A 22,327-nucleotide genomic window follows, 5' to 3' on the forward strand; every position below is an offset into this window, starting at 1 on the left:
TTATAAATAATGAGAGAGATCGCCCATCCATTGGTGCACTCTTCAAATGCCCACAACAGCCAGGGCCAGGCCAGCCCAAAGCCAGGAGCCAGGAGCTCAGTCTGAGTCTCCCGCAGGGGTGGCAGCGACCCAGGCAGGGGGCCCTCGCTGCTGCCTCCCGGGGTGGGAACCAGCAGGACGGGGCGGGGGGGGGGGAGTCAGGGGCAGAGCCAGCGCAGCGGTGGGTGCGGCAGGTTAGGCTGCCCCCCCCACCCCGCCCGGGACCTCAATGTGGAAACCCATCCTGGAAGGTCTGCCCTGAGCCGCACGTGAACTGCGGACGTGGGGAGACGGGCACCCCGGGGGGCTGTGCGTGGGGGCAGGGGCACACGGAACGCCACGCCTTCGGCTCCATGCCTTTGTGAATAGAGACATGGTCTATTACGAAACAAACAAGGAGACCGTGCTGATGACTTGAATGTGGTCATCCTGGGAATGGTTCTGCTATATGGGGGGGGGGGTAGGAAGGGTCTGGGCGTCCCACAGGTCACGTGCACGTGGTCTCGCCGGGGCGTGGGCTCCCGAGGGCAGCTTCACTGTGGGGCTAAGATGCCCACGCTCCCCCTGGGAAAGCCTGGGTTCCCAGTCCTGGTTCTGCTCCCGACCCCAGCTCCCTGCTGGGGCCCGCCCGGGAGGCAGCCAGTGGTAGCTCGAGTTCTCGGACCCCTGCGACACATGTGGGGGACACGTATGGAGCTGCAGGCTCCAGCTGCTGCAGGCATCTGAGGGGCGAACCAGCAAATGAGAGCCGGCTCTCCATCTGCCTCCTTGTCTCCCTCTAAAATAAATCCTTAAGATAGTTATTTACGTATTGGAAGGAATCACAGAGAGAGGCAGAGACAGAGACAGAGAGGTCTTCCATCTGCTGGTTCACTCCCCAGATGGCTGCAATGGCCTGAGCTTGGTCGGTCTGAGCTGGATCCGAAGCGGAGCGGCCGGGACTCAAACCAGCACCCATGTGGGATGCCGGCGCCGCAGGCAGTGTCTTTACCTGCTACGCCACCACACACGCCCCGATAAAGCTCGTTCTTTCAAAGCTTCAATGAGATATCATTCATATACCACACAATCCACCTGCTCATTGATCTGCACATGACTCAGGTCTGGTCAGTTTTCCCCCCTGCAGGCTCCTCTCTCCCCCTCACCCCCATCTGCCTCCTGTGTCCACAGCTCTGCCTGGAGGCCGTTCTGGGCTTGTTCCCCGACCCGCAGCGGGGTGCGGGCAGGAGACTTCCTCTCCCCAGCTCGGAAGCAGAGCTAAGAATAGGACCCACCTCCCCCGGCCGGCCGGCGGGAGCTGCTGCCAGGATTAGCGCGGGGGGCTGCCGCTGCCCGGAGGTCAGAGGCCGCGGGCTGTAATGATTGTTAATCACATGGGATTTGCGGGGCCGCCTAGCGAATGCTCCTTCCACTCCCGGCTCCCTGGACTGGGTGGGGAGAAGCCAGCGCAGGCGCGGTGGGGCGAGGGTCGGGTGAGACGGGGCAGCTGCAGGCCCAGGAGGGGCTCAGGGGCGGGGCTCAGGGCGGGGCCCGGGGTGCCCGCTCATCCCCAGGGCGGCTAAGAGGAGGCGCTGGGATTGGAGACCAATGAACTTGAGTGGGGCCAGCCCCGTGTCACCTGCCACCTGGTGCTCCCACTTCACCGGAGTCAACAGAATCAAGGGGAAGACTATCTCCGTGGTACACGTCTTTCGTTCTTTTTTTAGGTTTGTTTATTTTATTTGAAAGGCAGAGTTACAGACAGAGAGGGAGAGGCACAGAGAGACATCTCCCATCCGCTGGTTCACTCCCCAGATGGCCACAATGGCTGGGATTGGGACAGCCAAAGCCAGGAGGCAGGGACCTGAGCACTTGGGCCGTCCTCTGCTGCCTTCCCAGGTGCCCTGGCAGGGACTCCACCCCCCTCCCCCCACTCAAAGGGGATGCCGGCACAGGTGGCAGCTTAACCTGCTGTGCCCGGACGCCGGCCCCCATCAGCATCTCATCCCACTCGGTGTAGCCGCTTCTGCCTGTCCACCACAGTGCGTATCTGGAAAAAAAGCCGAGAACGCAGACCGGGCCGAGACCGGAGAAGCAGAGGGTTAGGCTCCGGCGCGACGCGGGTCCCAAGATGTCTATCACGAGATCCACGCACAAGCTTATTATCACTGTTGTTGTTGTTGTTGTTATTTCTGTTTACAGACTGTTGCAGTCACGTCATGGTCACAGCCAGCGTGCTGTGAGCTGCACCTCGACGGAGCTGATCATGAAGGCGCTCGCTCCCGGCCTCCCTGGGGGCGGCACGTAGCACACAGCATCTCGGCGCCACCCTCGGGCCCTTGCCAACTGCCAAGCACCGACACCGGACGGCTAAGGAGCGCCGGAGAGGGCCCGGTGCCGGCAGAGCGGGAGCTGAGCCAGGGCGGCGGTCGCCTTGGTGCGCCCCCAGGGCTGCAATCGTTTTATTCCCCGGCCTTCTTATTCTTTATTCATGTTTAATTGACAGATTAAAGCTGTGTGTATTGACGGTGCACGACAGGATGCTTGCAAACACAGATACACCGAGGCGCAGCCGCATGAAGACAGCGGACATGTGGAGGACCTCATGTTTTTCTAGCGGTGACAACTGCAACCTGCTCTCTCGGGCCGCTGGTGTGGCTCAGCGGGTGAGCCGCCACCTGCAGCACCGGCTTCCCCAGTGAGCGACAGTTCCTGTCCTGGCCGCTCCATTTCTGATCCAGCTCTCTGCTGTGGCCTGGGAAGGCAGTGAGGACGGCCCGAGTGCTTGGACCCCTGCACCCGCGTGGGAGACCTGGAGGAGGCACCTGGCTCCTGGCTTCGGATCGGTGCAGCTCACTGGCCATAGCGGCCATTTGGGGGGTGAACCAACGGAAGGAAGACCTTTCTCTCTGTCTCTCTCACTGTCTAACTCTGCCTGTCCAAAAAAAAAAAATATTTATTTGAAAGACAAGGTTACAGAGAGAGGGAGAAAGAGAGAGAGAGAGAGAGAGAGAGAGAGTCTTCCATACACTGGTTCACTCCCCAAATGGCCACAACAGCCAGAGCTGGGTTGATCTGAAGCCAGGAGCCAGGAGCTTTTTCCTGGTCTCCCACGCAGGTGCAGGGGCCCCAGCACTTGGGCCATCTTCCACTGCTTTCCCAGGCCACAGCAGGGAGCTGGATCAGAAATGGAGCAGCTGAGACTCGAACTGGCGCCCATATAGGCTCCCGGCCCAGCAGGCCAGGGTTTTAACCCACAGCACCACAGTGCCAGCCCCAGTAAAACTGGTTTTTATATGAGCTCTTTCAGTATATCTTTTACTCAGTAAGTTTAGTTGCAAATATATTAGTTATACATCACATGTACAATATACAAGGGTATTTCATAACATGTGTGGAAAAAATGGAACTAAAAGAGCGCTTATTGGGGCTGGCATTGTGGCACAGCAGGTGCAGCTACCACCGTGACACTGGCAGCCCAGGCAGGCGCCTGGTCAAGTCGCCCAGCTGCTCCACTTCCAAACCAGCTCCCTGCTGGGGCGCCTGGGGCCGCAGCGAAAGATGGTGAAAGATGGTCAACATCTCTGGGCCCCGCACCCAGGAGAGACCCAAGTGGAGTTCCAAGCCGGCTCCTGGCTTTGGTCTGGAGCAACCTGGGCCACTGGGACAGAACCACAAGACAGAAGATCTGTCACTGTCCCCCCTTCTCCCTCTCTCTCCCTCTCTCCCTCTCTCTCTCCCTCTCTCCCTTTTTCCCTCTCTCCCTCTCTCTCCCTCTCTCTCTCCCTCTCTTCCTCTCTCCCTCTCTCTCTCTCTCTCTCCCTTTCTCCCTCTCTCCTCTCTCTCCCTCTCTCTCTCCCTCTCTCTCCCTCCCTCTCTCTCCCTCTCTCTCTTCCTCTCTCCCTCTCTCTCTTCCTCTCTCCCTCTCTCTCCCTCTCTCTCTCCCTCTCTTCCTCTCTCTCCCTCTCTCCCTCTCTCTCCCTCTCTTTTTCTCTCTCTCTTTCTCTCTCCCTCTCTCCCTCTCTCTCTTCCTCTCTCCCTCTCTCTCTTCCTCTCTCCCTCTCTCTCCCTCTCTCTCTCCCTCTCTTCCTCTCTCTCCCTCTCTCCCTCTCTCTCCCTCTCTCCCTCTCTCTCCCTCTCTTCCTCTCTCCCTCTCTTCCTCTCTCCCTCTCTTCCTCTCTCTCCCTCTCTTCCTCTCTCTCCCTCTCTTTTTCTCTCTCTCCCTCTCTCTCCCTTTCTCCCTCTCTTCCTCTCTCTCCCTCTCTTCCTCTCTCCCTCTCTTCCTCTCTCTCCCTCTCTTTCTCTCTCTTCCTCTCTCTCCCTCTCTCTCTTTCTCTCTCCCTCTCTCTCCCTCCCTCTCCCTCTCTTCTCTCTCTCCCTCTCTCCCTCTCTCCCTCTCTCTCCCTCTCTTTCTCTCTCTTTCTCTCTCCCTCTCTCTCCCTCTCTCCCTCTCTCTCTCTCTCCCTCTCTCTCCCTCTCTCTCCCTCTCTCTCTCTCCCTCTCTCTCTTTTAATCAAATAACATCTTTTTCAAAGAAAAGGTAAGTTTCTTGGCAGCCATTGTGTGGCACGGGTTGGGCTGCCACTGGGGATGCCCACGTCCCGTATCAGAGCACCAGTCCTAGTCCCATCCACTCTCCTTTCCATCCACTCGCTGTGAATGCGCCTGGGAGGGAGAGAAGATGGCCCAAGTCTGCCACCCCTGTGGGAGACCTGGAAGGAGCTCCTGGCTCCTGGCTTTGGCCCGGCCCAGCCCTGGCTGTTGTGGGCATCTGGGAAGTGAATCAGGGGATGGAAGACCTCTCTGTCTCTGTCTCTCTCTGTTGCTCTGCTTTTCAAGTAGACAAAAACAAATAAATGCATTGCAAAGGGCTGTTTATTTTGCTGCAAACACCCTTAGGAAACCCACGCGTGGTCTTTCTGTAAGACGCATTTTCAGTGCACGCTCTGAAGCCCCGTCACACACTGCCGCCTGCACAGTCCGACGTGCGGTGGCCGTGTGCACACCTCATACGTTCTGTCAGCCACGCTGCCCTCGGAATACGGGTTCCATCACGCGTCTTAAACCCCGGCCTTTCTTACCCCAGTGCTCTGGGCAGGACACGCGACTGCCCCTGTTCTGTCCAGGAGCAAAACCAGGCACAGCAGCACTGGTCGTGAGCAGGGCAAAGCCAGAGGAGGCTCCCAGAAGGAGCTCTGGGCGCTGGCAGGCGGCGGGCAGGGCAGAGGTCAGCCTCCGACAGGGGTGTGTGTGCGACTGCGGGGCCAGGCCTGCAGCCTCCCCCCTGACACCTGTGAGCAGAGGTCACTCCGGGTGACCCCGGGGAGTGGTTGCTAAATGGGGAGGTGCAAAGCTCCGGGATCACCAGCGAGCTGGGGCGGGGCGGGGCGGGCTCTGGCCCGGCGTCCCCTCTCCCTCCCCCACACCGGGGCCCAGGTGGCCGCTGTGCTGCTGGGCCCCAGCGTTCAGCGGCTCCTGCAGCCCGGCCCTGGCCGCGGCCCCTCAAGGTCTCTCCCCCGGGGGCTGCCCAGTGGGTGTGGCACGGGGGCCGGAGCCTGGAGTGCCAGACCTCATGACTCTGCCCCTGCATGCCTCAGTTTCCCCTTCTGCAAACTGGACACTGTCGTGCTTCTCACCCAGGGTTGGAAGGGAGGGGCCACGCAGTCCTGGATGAGAAAACAGAGAGAGAGCGCGAGCGCAACAGAACCCAGGGCCTGGCACTTGGCAGGCAATAATTGTTCCGTTCTCTAAAATGTCTGAGTAGCGCATGCTCGTGGGAAAAATTCACAAGAGGCAAGAGGGACGGAGACAAACAGTTTTCTGAAAGTCGCCTTTGGACACTGGCCCCTGCCCCACCTGGGACAGCCACAAGGGCTCGTGGGGGCGGGAGGGGCAGGGCTGGGGGCGCGCACGGGGCGACGGCCATGCGCGGTGTCCTGGCTGCGCCCAGCACCTGGGGCAGTCTCTCGGGACGCCTGTGGTTTAGCCGCAGGTCTCCCCCCATTTCCTAACGCAGACCTGCAAGGATAACCACGAGGAGACAGGAGACGGAGGAGCCAGCCCCACCCGCGTGCCTGGCTTCGCTCTGCTTTTGCGCCGTTTGTTGTTGTTTTGTTTTTAAGCAAAAGCCAGGCCGCATGTCACTCCCCCCCACAGAGACTTCCGTGCGCTCTAAAACCACGTTCCGACCAGATGGACACGGTGGCGACAGGGCGGCGTGGGGAGGCCCGGGCGTCCTCCTGCAGCCAGCCCGGAGGAGTGAGGGCGCCCAGCAGATCCGCCTCTGCCCCCTCGAGCCCGGGCCCGCCTGGCCCTGCACTCCCCTTTATTAATAGAGAGCTGTGGTGGTGGTGGAAACTCGGTGAGTCACGCCCTGGCCCGCGGCCGTGTCCTCGCCCGGGGAACCTCAGTTTCCTGCTCTGTGAACTGGGGATGAATCCTGAGACCGCCCAGCGTGAAGTCTCCCAAGGGCCAGGCCCCGGGCAGGGGCTCAGCTCCCCCAACACCTGCAGCTGATGCTGGGTCTGAGGGAGGAGGGGCTGGGGCCTGGGTCTGGGGGTGGGGGCTCTGGGTGAGGGAGGAGGGGCTGGGGCCTGGGACTGGGGGTGGGGGCTCTGGGTCTGAGGGAGGAGGGGCTGGGGCCTGGGACTGGGGGTGGGGGCTCTGGGTCTGAGGGAGGAGGGCCTGGGTCTGGGGGTGGGGGCCCTGGATCTGAGGGAGGAGACCCTGGGTTCTGGGTCTTCTCAGGGAGGAGGGGCTGGGGCCTGGGTCTGAGGGAGGAGGGCCTGGATCTGGGGGTGGGGGCCCTGGGTCTGAGGGAGGAGACCCTGGGGTCTGGGTCTTCTCAGGGAGGAGGGCCTGGACCTGGGTCTGAGGGAGGAGGGCCTGGGACTGGGGGTGGGGGCTCTGGGTCTGAGGGAGGAGACTCTGGGGTCTGGGTCTGAGGGAGGAGGGCCTGGGTCTGGGGGTGGGGGCTCTGCGTGAGGGAGGAGGGGCTGGGGCCTGGGTCTGAGGGAGGAGGGCCTGGGTCTGGGGGTGGGGGCTCTGGGCCTGAGGAAGGAGGGCCTGGGTCTGGGGGTGGGGGCTCTGGGGTCTGAGGGAACAGGGGCTCCAGTCTGGAATCCAGGTCTGAGGGAGGAGACCCTGGGATCTGCACTCTGGGTCTGAGGCTCCAGGGTCTGGACTGTGGGTCTGAGGGAGGAGGAGCTGGGGTCTGGACTGTGGGTCTGAGGGAGGAGGGGCTGGGGTCTGTGCTCTGGTCTGAGGGAGGAGGGGCAGGGGTCTGGACTGTGGGTCTGAGGGAGAAGGGGCTGGGGTCTGGACTGTGGGTCTGAGGGAGGAGACCCTGGGATCTGCACTCTGGGTCTGAGGCTCCGGGGTCTGGACTGTGGGTCTGAGGGAGGAGGGGCTGGGGTCTGGACTGTGGGTCTGAGGGAGGAGACCCTGGGGTCTGCGCTCTGGTCTGAGGGAGGAGGGGCAGGGCTCTGCGGCAGCAGGAGGACAGAAGTTCTCAGCGCAGGGCCCGTCTTCAGCCGACGTGTGTGGAGGGTCTCTCCCACCTCCTCCTCCGCCCTCAGGCCTGGCCCTTGGGGGTTCACAACACGTTTGTCCCCTCTGTCCTGGGACCAGCGCCCAGAGTCCAAGCTGGTCTAAGTTTGGACGGGGAGGGGGGGCCGCGGTCAGAGGGGGCAAGGGAGGCGTGTGGGGGACAGGATGTCTCTGTCTGTAGCTGTCACACACACCCCTGCGCAGGGAAAGGGAGGGACAAAGGCCCAGGGAAAGCCGGGAACAAAGAGGAGGAGAGAGAGGCAGAGACACGGGGAGCGAGCGGAGACGCCCAGAGAGACAGGCGGCGAGCAGAGCGCCAAGAGTGGGGACAGGGCGAGGGCCGGGAGAGGGAGACCCGCCTGAGACGCCAGGGCCAGCCGCAGAGGTGGCTGAGCCAGGGAGAGAGAGACAGAGGGAGAGACTGAGGTAGCGAGAACATTTAGAGAGCAAAAGAGCAAGGCAGAGAGAGGGAGGCAGGGAAGGGAGGGGGCTGAGAGCGAGACCCCACCCAGGCTGTGAGCGGGCGAGGGGGAGGAGGCCTCACAGCAACACACAGGCCTGAGGGTGACAGGGCGGGGCTCCCGGGGGACCCAGGCCGCCGGTCCAGGCCCCTGCCAGCCCTCGGCTCCGCTGGGCGAGGACTTGGGGGCTGCCGGGGGCTCGGGGGCTGGCTGCTCTTTGGGGAGACCCACACAAGGGGTGCCAGCCGAGGGCCCTCCAGCAGCAGGCAACCCCGAGATGGAGCCCAGGGCCCCCGAGACCCCCGTGGATGGGGACCCAGAGGTGAGAGACGGACAGGGGCAGGGACGCGGCGCAGACACGGCAAACTCAGAGATGCAGAGAGAGGGGAGGGGACAGTGCCACCCCAGGGCGCAGCAAGATGAGCACGCTCCCCCACCCAGAAACAAAGCCGAGGGCATGCAGGGGTGGGCTGAGGGTGCAGCTCCAGGTGGGGCTGGGGGCTTCAGGTCAGATGGGGACAGCGGGGCCTGTGAGACAATGACCCTTAACCCCTGGCAGGACACAAAAACAGGTGGCACGAGGCTGGTGAGTCACCGTGACTCATCCTCTCCAGGGACAACGACCCCTATCCCCGGGCTGAGTCGCCACCCGCCCCTCCCCCGCTGCTCGCAGGGGACCCCAGCCTCACCCCTTCCCTCCCGCACAGGAGGACACGGCCACGGCCCTCCAGCGGCTGGTGGAGCTCACGGCCGCCAGGGTGACCCCACTGAGGAGCCTGCGCGTCCAGTACCGCCTCATCCGAAAGCTGGGCTCCGGCTCCTACGGTCGCGTGCTCCTTGCCCGGCCTCGCTCAGGGGGTGAGTCCCGCCCCCGAGGACAGTCGCCCAGCAACTGCCCGAAGCCAGGGTCCCCCAGGAGGAGCCAATGGGGGACCCATGGTGTCGGGGCAGAGGTGAGGGCAAGAGGCTCGCACAAGGCAGGAGCAGAGCCCGGACGGCAGCCCAGGCCATCGCCACGTCCTGTCCCTTACGGGGAAACTGAGGCAGAGCGCCCTGAGGGCCCTCCTGTCCTGTCCCGCCCCCACGCAGGCCCAGCAGTGGCGCTGAAGCTGCTCCGGCGGGACGCGGTCCCGAGAGCCACATTCCTCAGGGAGTTCTGCGTGGGCCGCTGCGTCTCCTCGCACCCGGGCCTGCTGCAGACCCTGGCAGGGCCCCTGCAGACCCCTCAGCACTTCGCCTTCTGCCAGGAGTACGCGCCCTGTGGGGACCTCAGTGGGATGCTCCAGGAACAGGTGAGGCAGGCGGGGACAGCGGCGGCGACTGCTCACCCCAGCTCCACTCCGCCCCAGACCCCAGTTCCGTCTCCAGCCGCGAGCCCAGACCACTGCCCACGCCAGCTCCTCCCTGAGTCCCCGCAAGATCACCCCCCCCTGCTTCCAAACCTCCAGAGCGAGTGCATGCCTGACCCCCACGCTATCCCCCCAGGGGACGGGGCTGGCTGGGCTGGCTGGGCAGGGGCTGCTGGAGGGACTGGGTGGACACAGGGTTGGGATTGGGGTTAGGGGTATGGACAGGGATGGAGTTGGGCGGACTGAGTTTAGGGTTGACGCAGGTCAGCGATTGGTATGGAGAGGAGAGTAAGGGTGGGGTGCAGAGGGAGGCAGGTTGAGGATGGAGTTGGAGACGGGTTGTACTGGGGTTTTCCCTAGATTCTAGGGTCTCTAGAGTTTGAAGACTAGGGATGTGGGTATTTTAGGAATAGACTGGAGATAGGGCTGAGGATAACTGGATGGAAGAGTGGATGGGTGGGTGGGTGTGGGTGGCTGGGTGGGTGGGTGGGTAGATGGGCGGGTGGGTGGACGGACAAATGGACAGGTGGATGGATGGACGGGTGGACGGATGGGTGGGTGGATGGACAAATGGACGGGTGGATGGACAGGTGGATGGATGGGTGGGTGGGTGGGTGGGAGGGAGGAAGGAAGAACAGATCAATGACTGGGTGAGTGGGTAGATGGGAGTGGAGGGATGGATGTCATGGTAAGTTATCGGGTTGCTGAGTGCTGGTGGGACGGGTGCCCAGCGGACGGACGTGCTGCTGAGGGCTGTCGGATCAGTGGTGAGTTTCCTGGACAGATCCCTGGCTGCACACTGGCCGGCACACAGCTAGATCAATCCACGGGCCCATGGAGTACGTGGGGCCTTAGAACAGGGTCTGAGGCTGATGTGAGAGTGGGATTTGGGCCCTCACTGGAGGACACCCCAGGGGGGATTCAGGGTCCCATCAGGGCAGACATGTAAGAAGCACTGAGTGGGTCCGAGTGTTCGGGCTGGGAGGATCCCTGAAGGAAGCTTAAAGCGAGCTCTTCTGGTAGAACTGGGTTCCCGCGGCTCCAGGGAGGGGTGCAGGCTGTGACCACATGGTACGGAGGGAACTCGCGGCTGGGTGTTCCGGGGACACCTGGTTAGAACCAGGTTCCTGTGGCTCCAGGGAGGGGTGCAGGCTGTGACCACATGGTACGGAGGGAACCAGTGGCTGGGTGTTCCGGGGACACCTGGTTAGAACCAGGGTTCCCGTGGCTCCAGGGAGGGGTGCAGGCTGTGACCACATGGTACGGAGGGAACTCGCGGCTGGGTGTTCCGGGGACACCTGGTTAGAACCAGGTTCCTGTGGCTCCAGGGAGGGGTGCAGGCTGTGACCACATGGTACGGAGGGAACCAGTGGCTGGGTGTTCCGGGGACACCTGGTTAGAACCAGGGTTCCCGTGGCTCCAGGGAGGGGTGCAGGCTGTGACCACATGGTACGGAGGGAACTCGTGGCTGGGTGTTCTGGGGACACCTGGTTAGAACCAGGGTTCCCGTGGCTCCAGGGAGGGGTGCAGGCTGTGACCACATGGTACGGAGGGAACTCGTGGCTGGGTGTTCTGGGGACACCTGGTTAGAACCAGGTTCCCGTGGCTCCAGGGAGGGGTGCAGGCTGTGACCACATGGTACGGAGGGAACTCGCGGCTGGGTGTTCCGGGGACACCTGGTTAGAACCAGGTTCCCGTGGCTCCAGGGAGGGAAGGGGGTGCAGGCTGTGACCACACGGTACGGAGGGAACCAGTGGCTGGGTGTTCCGGGGACACCTGGTTAGAACCAGGTTCCCGTGGCTCCAGGGAGGGAAGGGGGTGCAGGCTGTGACCACACGGTACGGAGGGAACCAGTGGCTGGGTGTTCCGGGGACACCTGGTTAGAACCAGGGTTCCCGTGGCTCCAGGGAGGGGTGCAGGCTGTGACCGACACGGTACGGAGGGAACTCGCGGCTGGGTGTCCCGGGGACACCTGGTTAGAACCAGGGTTCCCGTGGCTCCAGGGAGGGAAGGCGGTGCAGGCTGTGACCACATGGTACGGAGGGAACTCGTGGCTGGGTGTTCCGGGGACACCAGGCAGCTGCTGGCCTGAGGTTCTGGACTCCTGGTCCCAACAGCAGCCTCTGACCTCTCGCCTCTCCCCTGGACCACAGGGCCTCCCCGAGCTGTTGGTGAAGCGGGTGGCGGCCCAGCTGGCCGGAGCCCTGGACTTCCTCCACAGCCGGGGGCTGGTCCACGCCGACGTCAAGCCAGATAACGTGCTGGTCTTCGACCCCGCCTGCAGCCGTGTGGCCCTGGGAGACCTGGGTCTGACCCGGCCCGAGGGCAGCCCCACCCCGGCCCCACCAGTACCCCTGCCCACCGCACCTCCGGAGCTCTGCTTCCTGCTGCCACCTGCCACCCTGCCCCTGCGGCCGGCCCTGGACTCCTGGGGCCTGGGGGTGCTGCTCTTCTGCACGGCCACCGCCTCCTTCCCCTGGGACGTAGCCCTGGCCCCCGACCCTGAGTTCGAGGCCTTTGCCAGCTGGATGACCTCCAGGCCCCAGCCCCCTCAGCCACCAGCGCCCTGGGACCAGTTTGCACCCCCGGCTCTGGCCTTGTTCCAGGGGCTTCTGGACCTGGATCCTGAGACCAGGAGCCCCCCACTGGCTGTCCTGGATGCCCTGGGGGACAACTGGGGGCTGGAGGGAGACAGGGAGGAAGCCAGGGGCACAGGGACAGCGAGCTGTGAGGAAGGGGAGGAGGCAGAGGAGGCAGGATCCAGCCTGGAGGAGTGGACAGACGAGGACGCGCACGACAAAGGCAGCAGCAGAAGGATGGCGACAGGTGGGGGAGCGCCCTGACCAGGTGACAGGGACAGGTGGCAGCGCCCGAGCCAAAGGCCCTTCCCCCAGGCCGCGGCCACCTGGATGGGAGACAGCTGCTCCCGGAAGGACAGAGGGACACACTGAGCTTCGCCTGTCTGGAGGCTGGGCCAGGGCACGCAACTCCTGCCCCCGACCGAGGACCCAGCGGTCCAGCCCAGCCCTCCTCCCTCAGACCAGGAGTGCAGACCCCACCCCTCCCCCAGACCAGGGGTCCAGCCCAGCCCTCCTCCCTCAGACCAGGAGTGCAGACCCCACCCCTCCCCCAGACCAGGGGTCCAACCAGCCCTCCTCCCCCAGACCCAGGAGTCCAGCCCAGCCCCTCCTCCGCCAGACCCAGGAGTCCAGCCCAGCCCCTCCTCCGCCAGACCAGGGGTCCAGCCCAGCCCCTCCTCCCTCAGACCCAGGGGTCCAGCCCCAGCCCCTCCTCCCCCAGACCCTGCAGTGCAGACCTAGCCCTCCTCCCTCAGACCCAGGAGTGTGAACTCGTCCTCTGTCCTGAGCTGCTCTTGACAGAGGCGCTGGGTCTCCTGAGGACCCGTTTCCACGCTGTGGGGGTGGGCTCCATGAATGCTTATCACAGAGTCCTGGGGCCCCCTCCCTCCTGTGACTCTGAGTGGCTCCCGTGACGCATGGCACAACATCTGAACTTCCAGGCTGGGACACCGTCAGCCGCACTGTCGTCTCTCCCCCGTCGCTGGGGCCTGGGTGACCTTGTGTGAGTGCAGGCACACACACACACGCACACGCCTGTACACACGTGCACGCACACACGTACACAGACACACGTGTGCACACACACCCTTGCACACAGACACGCACACACGTGTACACACACATACACAGACACACGTGCGCACACGCACACACCCATGCATGCACATGTACACAGACACGCACACACGTGTACACACACGTACACAGACACACTTGCGCACAAGCACACACCCATGCACACAGACACGCACACACGCGCCCGCCTCAGGCTCACCACCCAGGCCCCTTCCTCCCCACCCAGGACGGGAAAGACCCCACTCGCAGCTCTCTGGCCTGTGTCTCCCTCTCAGACCACCACAATGGACCTGGTGCCCCCTTCCATACCCTGCGCTCTGCTCCCACAGGGGGCCGAGCACCCTGGGCAGTGGCCATCCAGGCGCCTGTGTCTGCCCGAGCCCTGTCAAGCCCCGAAGCCAGCTCAGCCCCAGCCGGCCGCCCCTGACGGCACAGGCCCCTCCCCGCTGCGGCTGCGTCCCCAGCACCCACGGGGGGCCAGGAACTGGATCCCACATGTCCTTCCAGCGGTTGATGCTTCCTGAAGTTTAAAAGCGTGCGATGGCTAAGGGAGCCCGGGACTGGATCCTGGGACAGGCCAAGGCGGTTAGCGGAGGCTCCGACACCCTGGCCGGGGGCTACCGCTGGGGGAGCCGGGAGCTCCCTGAGCCGCCTTCACAGCTGCCGGCTAGCCAACCTTCCCACAAAATAAAACGTCTGTCTGAAACGCGAAGTGGGCTCGCGGCCGTGCTGATGTGCTGGACCTGAGGGGCAGGTGCAGCTGTCCCGCGGCAGGGGCCCGGCCTCGCTGAGCAGTTGCTCCGCCACCTGCTCCGCCGCAGGCTGAGGTCACCTCCCAGCGCATCGCTCTGGAATCTCCTGTCATCCTTCCCCAGGCCGGACCCCAGCGTCCAGTGCCAGGGACACCCTCTACCAGCCTGCGGCTGACCTCTCAGTGGGGCCCTCCTGGGGCGGCTGGGAGGGCCAAGCCGGGGCGGGCTAGAGAGAGTGCATGCTCCCTGCGGAGGGACCCCTGGGCCTGAGGGAGGAGGCTGGGGTCTGGGCCCGGGTCTGGGTCTGAGGGAGGAGGCTGGGGTCTGGACCCCTGGGCCTGAGGGAGAAGGGCTGGGGTCTGGGCCCTGATCTGAGGGAGGAGGGCTGGGGTCTGGGCCCTGATCTGAGAGAGGAGGGCTGGGTCTGGGCCCGGGTCTGAGGGAGGAGGGCTGGGGTCTGGGCCCAAGTCTGAGGGAAGAGGGCTGGGGTCTGGGCCCGGGTCTGAGGGAGGAGGGCTGGGGTCTGGATCCCTGGGCCTGAGGGAGGAGGGCTGGGGTCTGGACCCCTGGGCCTGAGGGAGGAGGCTGGGTTCTGGGCCCGGGCCTAAGGGAGGAGGCTGGGGTCTGATCCCAGGTCTGAGGGAGGAGGCTGGGGTCTGAGCCCGGGTCTGGGTCTGAGGGAGGAAGCTGGGGTCTGGATCCCTGGGCCTGAGGGTGGAGGGCTGGGGTCTGGGCCCCTGGGCCTGAGGGAGGAGGCCTGGGGTCTGGGCCCGGGTCTGAGGGAGGAGGCCTGGGGTCTGGACCCCTGGGCCTGAGGGAGGAGGGCTGGGGTCTGGGCTTGGGTCTGGAGGAAGAGGGCTGGGGTCTGGGCCTGGGTCTGAGGGAGGAGGCTGGGGTCTGGGCCTGGGTCTGAGGGAGGAGGCTGAGCCCCTAGGTCCCCACATTTGTTTACCACTGCCAGTTCTAGGAGTCAACGCACGATGTCGCTCTGGCCCCAGTGGGGACAGAAGGGGTGGGGCCAGGGGCGGGGCCTTACGACCCCCAAGGTGGGGGCGGGGTCTTGCTCCTGGGCCGGCCTGGGTTGGCAGGGCCTAAGTGCCAGGCAGTGACCACAACAGGCAGCCTTGGAGGAGGTGAGGTCTGGAGGTCCGAGCCCAGGTCGGGACGAGGGCAAGCTACATGGCCTGAGGTAGGCAGCACCTCGAGACCAGGTGGCCAGAGACCAGGTCCCCCGGGAAGCTGGGCTGCACCCTGGGACTGCACAGCACAGAGTGTTCGGGAAATAGAGTCGGGGTCCCTAGTTATGTAACTTACAAGGTTCCAGGAGAGCCTGGGCCACTGGGGCTGGAACCGCACCCCGGGGTCCGAGGGAGGAGGGGCTGGAACCCCCCTGGGTCTGAGGGAGGAGGCGGTAGGGGCTGGAATTCCCCCCCCAGGTCTGAGGGAGGAGGAGCTAGGGGCTGGAACTTCCCCCCAGGTCTAAGGGAGGAAGGGCTGGGGCTGGAACCCCCCTGGGTCCGAGGGAGGAGGCGTGGGCTATGCCAGCTGGCAGAGTTGGGAGGGTCTCAGGGTCCCAGGCGTGTGCCCACAGGCAGGACCCAGGCCGGTCCTCCCTGGGCAGCCCCGCCCCACAGCCCCTGGGGGCAGAGCGCACCTGTTTGCTCTTAGGAGGCAGAGGCGGATCATCCACCCCGGGCCCAAGTCTGTTTGCTTTGGAAACAAGGTGGGGGGTGTCTCCAGCGATCTGGCTCATCTTTCATCCTCGGGCCACTGGGTGGCCAGGGCGTGGGGCGGAGGACGTCTGGGACCTCTCTCTTGACCTCACCTCACCAGCCACCGGGTTCTCAGCTCCCAGAGGCCTCTCACCAGGAGGGAAACTGAGTCACAGCAGGAAGTACAATGAGGTCCCCCCATCAGACCCAGGGGTCCAGGCCCCTCCCTCCTCCCTCAGACCCAGGGGTCCAGGCCCCCAGCCACTCTTCCCTCAGACCCAGGGGTGTAGGCGCCACCACCTCCCCCCTCAGACCCAGGGGTCCAGGCCCCTCCCTCCTCCCTCAGACCCAGGGGTCCAGGCCCCTCCTCCCTCAGACCCAGGGGTCCAGGCCCCCAACCACTTTTCCCTCAGATCCAGGGGTGCAGGCACCACCACCTCCCCCCTCAGACCCGGGGGTCCAGGCCCCTCCCTCCTCCCTCAGACCCAGGGGTCCAGGCCCCTCCTCCCTCAGACCCGGGGATCCAGGCCCCTCCCTCCTCCCTCAGACCCAGGGGTCCAGGTCCCTCCTCCCTCAGACCGAGGTGTCCAGGCCCCCAACCACTCTTCCCTCAGATCCAGGGTTCAGGCGCCACCACCTCTCCACTCAGACCCGGGGGTCCAGGCCCCTCCCTCCTCCCTCAGACCCAGGGGTCCAGGCCCCTCCCTCCTCCCTCAGACCCAGGGGTCCAGGCCCCTCCCTCCTCCCTCAGACCCAGGGGTCCAGGCCCCTCCCTCCTCCCTCAGACCCAGGGGTCCAGGCCCCCAGCCACTCTTCCCTCAGACCCAGGGGTCCAGGCCCCCAGCCACTCTTCCCTCAGACCCAGGGGTGTAGGCGCCACCACCTCCCCCCTCAGACCCAGGGGTCCAGGCCCCTCCCTCCTCCCTCAGACCCGGGGATCCAGGCCCCTCCCTCCTCCCTCAGACCCAGGGGTCCAGGTCCCTCCTCCCTCAGACCGAGGTGTCCAGGCCCCCAACCACTCTTCCCTCAGATCCAGGGTTCAGGCGCCACCACCTCTCCACTCAGACCCGGGGGTCCAGGCCCCCAGCCACTCCCCCCTCAGACCGGGGCCACCCCAGCCCTCCGCAGGCCAGGCCTGGCAGGGTGAGCCCCGGCCCGTCTCCTGCTGTCCTTGCACAGATGCCCGGCAAACAGCACAAGGAGCCAGAGGCGGCCGAGGCTGCAGGCGACGGGGCTGACGAGGGCCTAGGGGGCCTCACCGTGGAGGAGCTCCGGCAGGGCCAGGAGGCAGCGCTGGCCCTGGAGGACATGATGGCGCTCAGCGCCCAGACCCTGGTCCACGCAGAGGTGGACGAGCTCTACCAGGAAGTGCGTGCCCTGGGCAAGGGCCGCTTCGGCCGGGTGCTGCTGGTCACCCACCGCGAGAAAGGTACCGGGCGGGAAGAAGCAGGGAGTGGGGAGCGGCGGGAGGCGCAGGCGAGGCCCCAGGAGGCAGCGAGTCCCACCTCTGCCCCAGGGGGCTGGGTGTCCCTGGAGTCTCCCGTAACCTCTCTGGGCCTGGGTTCCTCCTTTAAAAAGGCGGGCAGTGGCTCCCAGCTGCAGGAGCCGCGCGATCGGGGCGCATACAGCAGTCCCCCCTGCCCTGTGGAGTACACAGCAGTCCCCCCCACCCCGTGGAGTACACAGCTGTCCCCCCCCACCCTGTGGAGTACACAGCTGTCCCCCCCACCCTGTGGAGCGCATACCTGTCCCCCCACCCTGTGGAGTACACAGCTGTCCCCCCCGCCCTGTGGAGTACACAGCAGTCCCCCCTGCCCTGTGGAGTACACAGCAGTCCCCCCCGCCCTGTGGAGTACACAGCTGTCCCCCCCACCCTGTGGAGTGCACACCTGTCCCCCCACCCTGTGGAGTACACAGCTGTCCCCCCACCCTGTGGAGTACACAGCTGTCCCCCCCATCCTGTGGAGTACACAGCTGTCCCCCCACCCTGTGGAGTACACAGCTGTCCCCCCCGCCCTGTGGAGTACACAGCAGTCCCCCCCCCACCCTGTGGAGTACACAGCAGTCCCCCCCACCCTGTGGAGTGCACACCTGTCCCCCCACCCTGTGGAGTACACAGCAGTCCCCCCCCACCCTGTGGAGTACACAGCTGTCCCCCCCGCCCAGTGGAGTACACAGCAGTCCTCCCCCACCCTGTGGAGTACACAGCAGTCCCCCCCGCCCTGTGGAGTACACAGCAGTCCCCCCCGCCCTGTGGAGTACACAGCAGTTCCCCCCCCCCGCCCTGTGGAGTACACAGCAGTCCCCCCACCCTGTGGAGTACACAGCAGTCCCCCCACCCTGTGGAGTACACAGCAGTCCCCCCCCCCTGTGGAGTACACAGCAGTCCCCCCCACCCTGTGGAGTACACAGCTGTCCCCTCCCGCCCTGTGGAGTACACAGCAGTCCCCCACCCTGTGGAGTACACAGCAGTCCCCACCCCACCCTGTGGAGTACACAGCTGTCCCCCCCCACCCTGTGGAGTACACAGCAGTCCCCCCCCACCCTGTGGAGTACACAGCAGTCCCCCCCGCCCTGTGGAGTACACAGCAGTCCCCCCCGCCCTGTGGAGTACACAGCAGTTCCCCCCCCCGCCCTGTGGAGTACACAGCAGTCCCCCCACCCTGTGGAGTACACAGCAGTCCCCCCCCCGTGGAGTACACAGCAGTCCCCCCCCACCCTGTGGAGTACACAGCAGTCCCCCCCACCCTGTGGAGTACACAGCTGTCCCCTCCCGCCCTGTGGAGTACACAGCAGTCCCCACCCCACCCTGTGGAGTACACAGCAGTCCCCACCCCACCCTGTGGAGTACACAGCTGTCCCCCCCCACCCTGTGGAGTACACAGCTGTCCTCCCCCACCCTGTGGAGTACACAGCAGTCCCCCCCACCCTGTGGAGTACACAGCAGTCCCCCCCCACCCTGTGGAGTACACAGCTGTCCCCCCACCCTGTGGAGTACACAGCAGTCCCCCCCCACCCTGTGGAGTACACAGCAGTCCCCCCCCACCCTGTGGAGTACACAGCTGTCCTCCCCCACCCTGTGGAGTACACAGCAGTCCCCCCCACCCTGTGGAGTACACAGCTGTCCCCTCCCCCACCCTGTGGAGTACACAGCAGTCCCCCACCCTGTGGAGTACACAGCTGCCCCCCCACCCTGTGGAGTACACAGCTGTCCCCCCCCACCCTGTGCAGTATCCAGCGTCCCCCCACCCTGTGCAGTATCCAGTGTCCCCCACCCTGTGGAGTACACAGCTGTCCCCCCCCACCCTGTGCAGTATCCAGCGTCCCCCCACCCTGTGGAGTACACAGCTGTCCCCCCCCACCCTGTGGAGTACACAGCTGTCCCCCCCACCCTGTGGATTACACAGCAGTCCCCCCCCCCCGCCCTGTGGAGTACACAGCTGTCCCCCCCCACCCTGTGCAGTATCCAGCGTCCCCCCGCCCTGTGCAGTATCCAGCGTCCCCCAGGCCCTGTGGTCACATCCCGAGACCCCGTGGGTGCTGGCCAGCGGGTGGCTTGCTGAGCCCTGGGTATCTGTTGCTACCCATCCGTCCTGAGACAGGTAGCCTGCAGATGGGTCAGCAGTGATGACAAGCAGAACCCCGGTGGGAGTAGACGGGATGAACTCACCAGCACCCCACCCACTTAACACAAGTCCATCCACATGAGGATCACTGAACACAAGCACGGAGTACCAGCCGATCGTTTAACCCGCTTTGCTGCTAGATGACCCATGGGTGGGCAGTGTCCACTGGGCGGGCTCACTGGACAGACAGGCAGGAGGCAGGCCGCTGCGAGGTCCTCTCGGCCGACCACACTGAACATCGCGTGGCTCAGAACTGCTCATCTGCGGGGTTTTGCACCGACATTTTCAGAGCACGCTGGGGAGGGGTGTGTGTGCTGGGTCCCCCGATCCCGGCATCTGGCGCTGCAGCAAGGCAGACCCAGGGGTTCTCGCCTTCCGGGAACTTCCGCTGGGACAGAGCTCGGGCGGGCTTGGGGGGAAGGGAGGAGGGGGCCAGGGCAGGGAGCGGGGTCGCCGGCCCCTTACCCACGGCCGCTCGGCCCCTCTGCCCCAGGCACGTCGCTGGCCCTGAAGCAGCTCCCCAAGTCCTCCACCTCCCTCCGGGGCTTCCTGTACGAGTTCTGCGTGGGCCTCGCGCTGGGCGCACACCCGGCCATCGTGGCCGCCTACGGCGTCGGCATCGAGTCCGCCGATTCCTACAGCTTCCTGAGCGAGCCCGTGCTGCAGGGCGACCTCATCGCCTACATCCAGCCCAAGGTGAGCGAGGGGCGGGGCCTCCTGGAGCCCGCAGCTGCTTCCCTGGGCCGAGAAGAGGCTCCGCCCCTCGGCGCCCCGCCCCCAGCGCGGACGCCCACGGCCTGTCCCCACAGGTGGGCCTCCCGCAGCCCGCGGTCCAGCGCTGCGCGGCCCAGCTGGCCTCGGCCCTGGAGCACATCCACGCCCACGGCCTCGTGTACCGGGACCTGAAGCCCGAGAACGTGCTGGTGTGCGACCCCGACTGCCGGCGCGTCAAGCTCACCGACTTCGGCCACACGCGGCCGCGGGGCACCCTGCTGCGCCTGGCCGGGCCGCCCATCCCCTACACGGCCCCCGAGCTCTGCGCACCCCCGCCCCTCCCCGAGGGCCTCCCCATCCAGCCGGCCCTGGACGCCTGGGCGCTGGGCGTGCTGCTCTTCTGCCTCCTCACCGGCTACTTCCCCTGGGACCAGCCCCTGGAGGAGGCCGACCCCTTCTACGAGGACTTCCTGGTCTGGCAGGCCTCGGGCCAGCCCCAGGACCGGCCTCAGCCCTGGTTCGGCCTGGCGCCTGCCGCAGACACCCTCCTGTGGGGGCTGCTGGACCCCCGGCCCCGAGAGAGGAGTCCCGTGAGCGCAGTGAGGGGCTACCTGGGGCGACCCTGGAGGCAGCGGGAGGGGGAGGAGGAGGAGGTGGAAGAGGTGGAAGTGGGGGAAGGCGAGGGCGGGGAGTGACGGCTGGGGGGGGGGGGGCTTGGGAGGGCGGCAGGTCCCTGAGGCCGGCTCACCCACATGGGCCAGTGGCCTCTCAGCTCCTCCTGGGTCTATGCCTGCGGCTCCTACACTGCCGGCCAGATCCCTCCCTCTGTCTGCAGGGGTCTTCCCGTACCTGCCTCCAGCTTCCCCAGGGCCTTTGTACCTGCTGCTCCTTTTGTCTACGGGGCCCAGGCCCCGGGCCCTCACCCCTCACCCCAGCCTGCCCGTCCGCCCCTCGGCCTCCTGCTCTCCTAGCTCCCTGTGACCCTGTTTCTGTACTGAGGGTGTTTTTGGAGCTCCTGCAGGCTTGCCTGGCCCTCTCAGGGGCTCAGGAAACAAGCCAGCCCTTCTGGTCCGTGGCCGCCTCCTGCCATCATCTTCCTCCTCTGCCCGGCCGGGCTTCGCTCTGGCTGCCCCTTCTCTCCCGGAGACGCTGGGCGCCGCCCCCTCTGCTGTGCTCTCGTCCCCCCACTCCCCAGCTCTCTCTGCAAATAAAGCGCATCTGGTCTGGCATCCCAAAGTCCTCTGTGACTGGCGTCGTCAGGGTGCCTGGGGGTGCCGGGAGACACAGGGAGGGACAGGGAGCGGAGCCGTGGGCATGGCCGTGGGGGCGTGGGCTCTTCCAAGAACCCTTTCTCCTTCACCAAACCAAAGTGTGTGTGGCGCTGTGCTGTAGCAGCTAAAGCCGCCGCCTGCAGTGCTGGCATCCCATAGGGGCACCAGTTCGAGTCCCGGCTGCTCCACTTCCGATCCAGCTCCCTGCTATGGCCTAGGAAACCAGCGGAGGATGGCCAAGCGCTTGGGCTCCTGCACCCACGTGGGAGACCAAGAAGCAGCTCCTGGCTCTCTGGCTCCAGCTATTGTGGCCATCTGGGGAGTGAGCCAGCGGATGGAAGACCTCTCCCCACCCCCCCCAACTCTGCCTTTCAAATAAAATAAGCAAATCTTTTTTTTTTAAATGCAGGCCCCAAAGGAACTGCCCCCCCACATGCACACGCGTGTGGTTAGAGGACAGACTCCGGCTGTGTCCCACACGTGTGTGTCTGGGGTGGCGGAGCTGTGCACTGGGGAGTAGAGACGAAGGCTGGGAGGACGCCCTGGTCTTCGTGCAGACACCGGATCCGTGTTTGTGCGTCTGTAGACCTGGCCCTGTGTGTGTGCATGTGTGTGTGTGTGTGCCTGGCGGGCCAAGAAAGGTCAGGCGGGTGCTGAGCCCTGTCGGCACCTGTGCCCGTCCTCGCGCCTTCCCCTCCCTGGACCCCTCCTGGCGGCCGCCCAGTGTGCAGACACTCTCTCTTCCTCTCTGCACCCTGCCTGGCTGCCGGCCCAGGGCAGGGCCACCACTCGGATGGATCAGGTGTCACCCGCTCCCGGGCCCCTGCTGTGACAGCGAGGTGTTGCCTGGCAGGGGGCCGCATGTGTGCCTGCAGCACGGGAAGCGAGCCCAGGACCCTGTGGGTCTAGGTCCGAGCCAGAGAACTGGGGTACTGGAGCCCCTTGCCCTGGGCAGCCTGGGTGGGGGCTTCCTGGAGGAGAAGCTCCCTGGAGAGAGGCCCGGGTTGGGGGGGATGAGGAGATATCAAGACCTCCTGTCGCCTCATCCACGAATCTGAAATAGCCCCAGCAATTAGGCCAAGAATGTGTCCCATAAATGCTGGAGGTGGCTGGGATGAGGTGGTGGGGGTGAGGGGTGTGTGGACACGGCCAGGGGCAGCAGGGGGCAGGGGAGCCTGGGTGCTAATTGGTGACAGCAGCTGGGGATGCAGCAAAGGTGA

The 22,327-nt window shown here is 65.2% G+C and overlaps 3 protein-coding genes across 4 annotated transcripts in view; 2 read left to right on the plus strand and 1 right to left on the minus strand.

Moving 5' to 3' along the window:
- ZNF865 (zinc finger protein 865) overlaps nt 1-22,327 on the minus strand; it is a 162,996-nt gene that overhangs the window by 51,102 nt on the left and 89,567 nt on the right. The gene's annotated exons all lie outside the window — the stretch shown is intronic.
- SBK3 (SH3 domain binding kinase family member 3) lies at nt 7,808-13,744 on the plus strand. Of its 2 annotated transcripts, none has more exons than XM_070063202.2 (4): nt 7,808-8,349; nt 8,735-8,885; nt 9,117-9,319; nt 11,530-13,744. In XM_070063202.2, exons 1-4 carry the CDS (start codon nt 8,305-8,307, stop codon nt 12,217-12,219), a joined length of 1,089 nt encoding a protein of 362 aa, XP_069919303.1. In that variant the 5' UTR covers nt 7,808-8,304; the 3' UTR covers nt 12,220-13,744. The 2 variants fall into 2 exon arrangements, with proteins under 2 accessions (XP_069919303.1, XP_089175761.1); XM_089319635.1 differs by having other exon boundaries at nt 7,861-7,992.
- SBK2 (SH3 domain binding kinase family member 2) lies at nt 14,829-21,065 on the plus strand. Its single transcript, XM_070063203.2, has 4 exons — nt 14,829-14,973; nt 16,676-16,925; nt 19,616-19,818; nt 19,932-21,065. Exons 2-4 carry the CDS (start codon nt 16,676-16,678, stop codon nt 20,529-20,531), a joined length of 1,053 nt encoding a protein of 350 aa, XP_069919304.1. The 5' UTR covers nt 14,829-14,973; the 3' UTR covers nt 20,532-21,065.

Source organism: Oryctolagus cuniculus, chromosome 18 (genome assembly GCF_051225735.1).
Source record: "Oryctolagus cuniculus isolate XC-2025 breed Fujian yellow rabbit chromosome 18, ASM5122573v1, whole genome shotgun sequence".
In the NCBI taxonomy this organism is placed as follows: Eukaryota; Metazoa; Chordata; class Mammalia; order Lagomorpha; family Leporidae; genus Oryctolagus; species Oryctolagus cuniculus.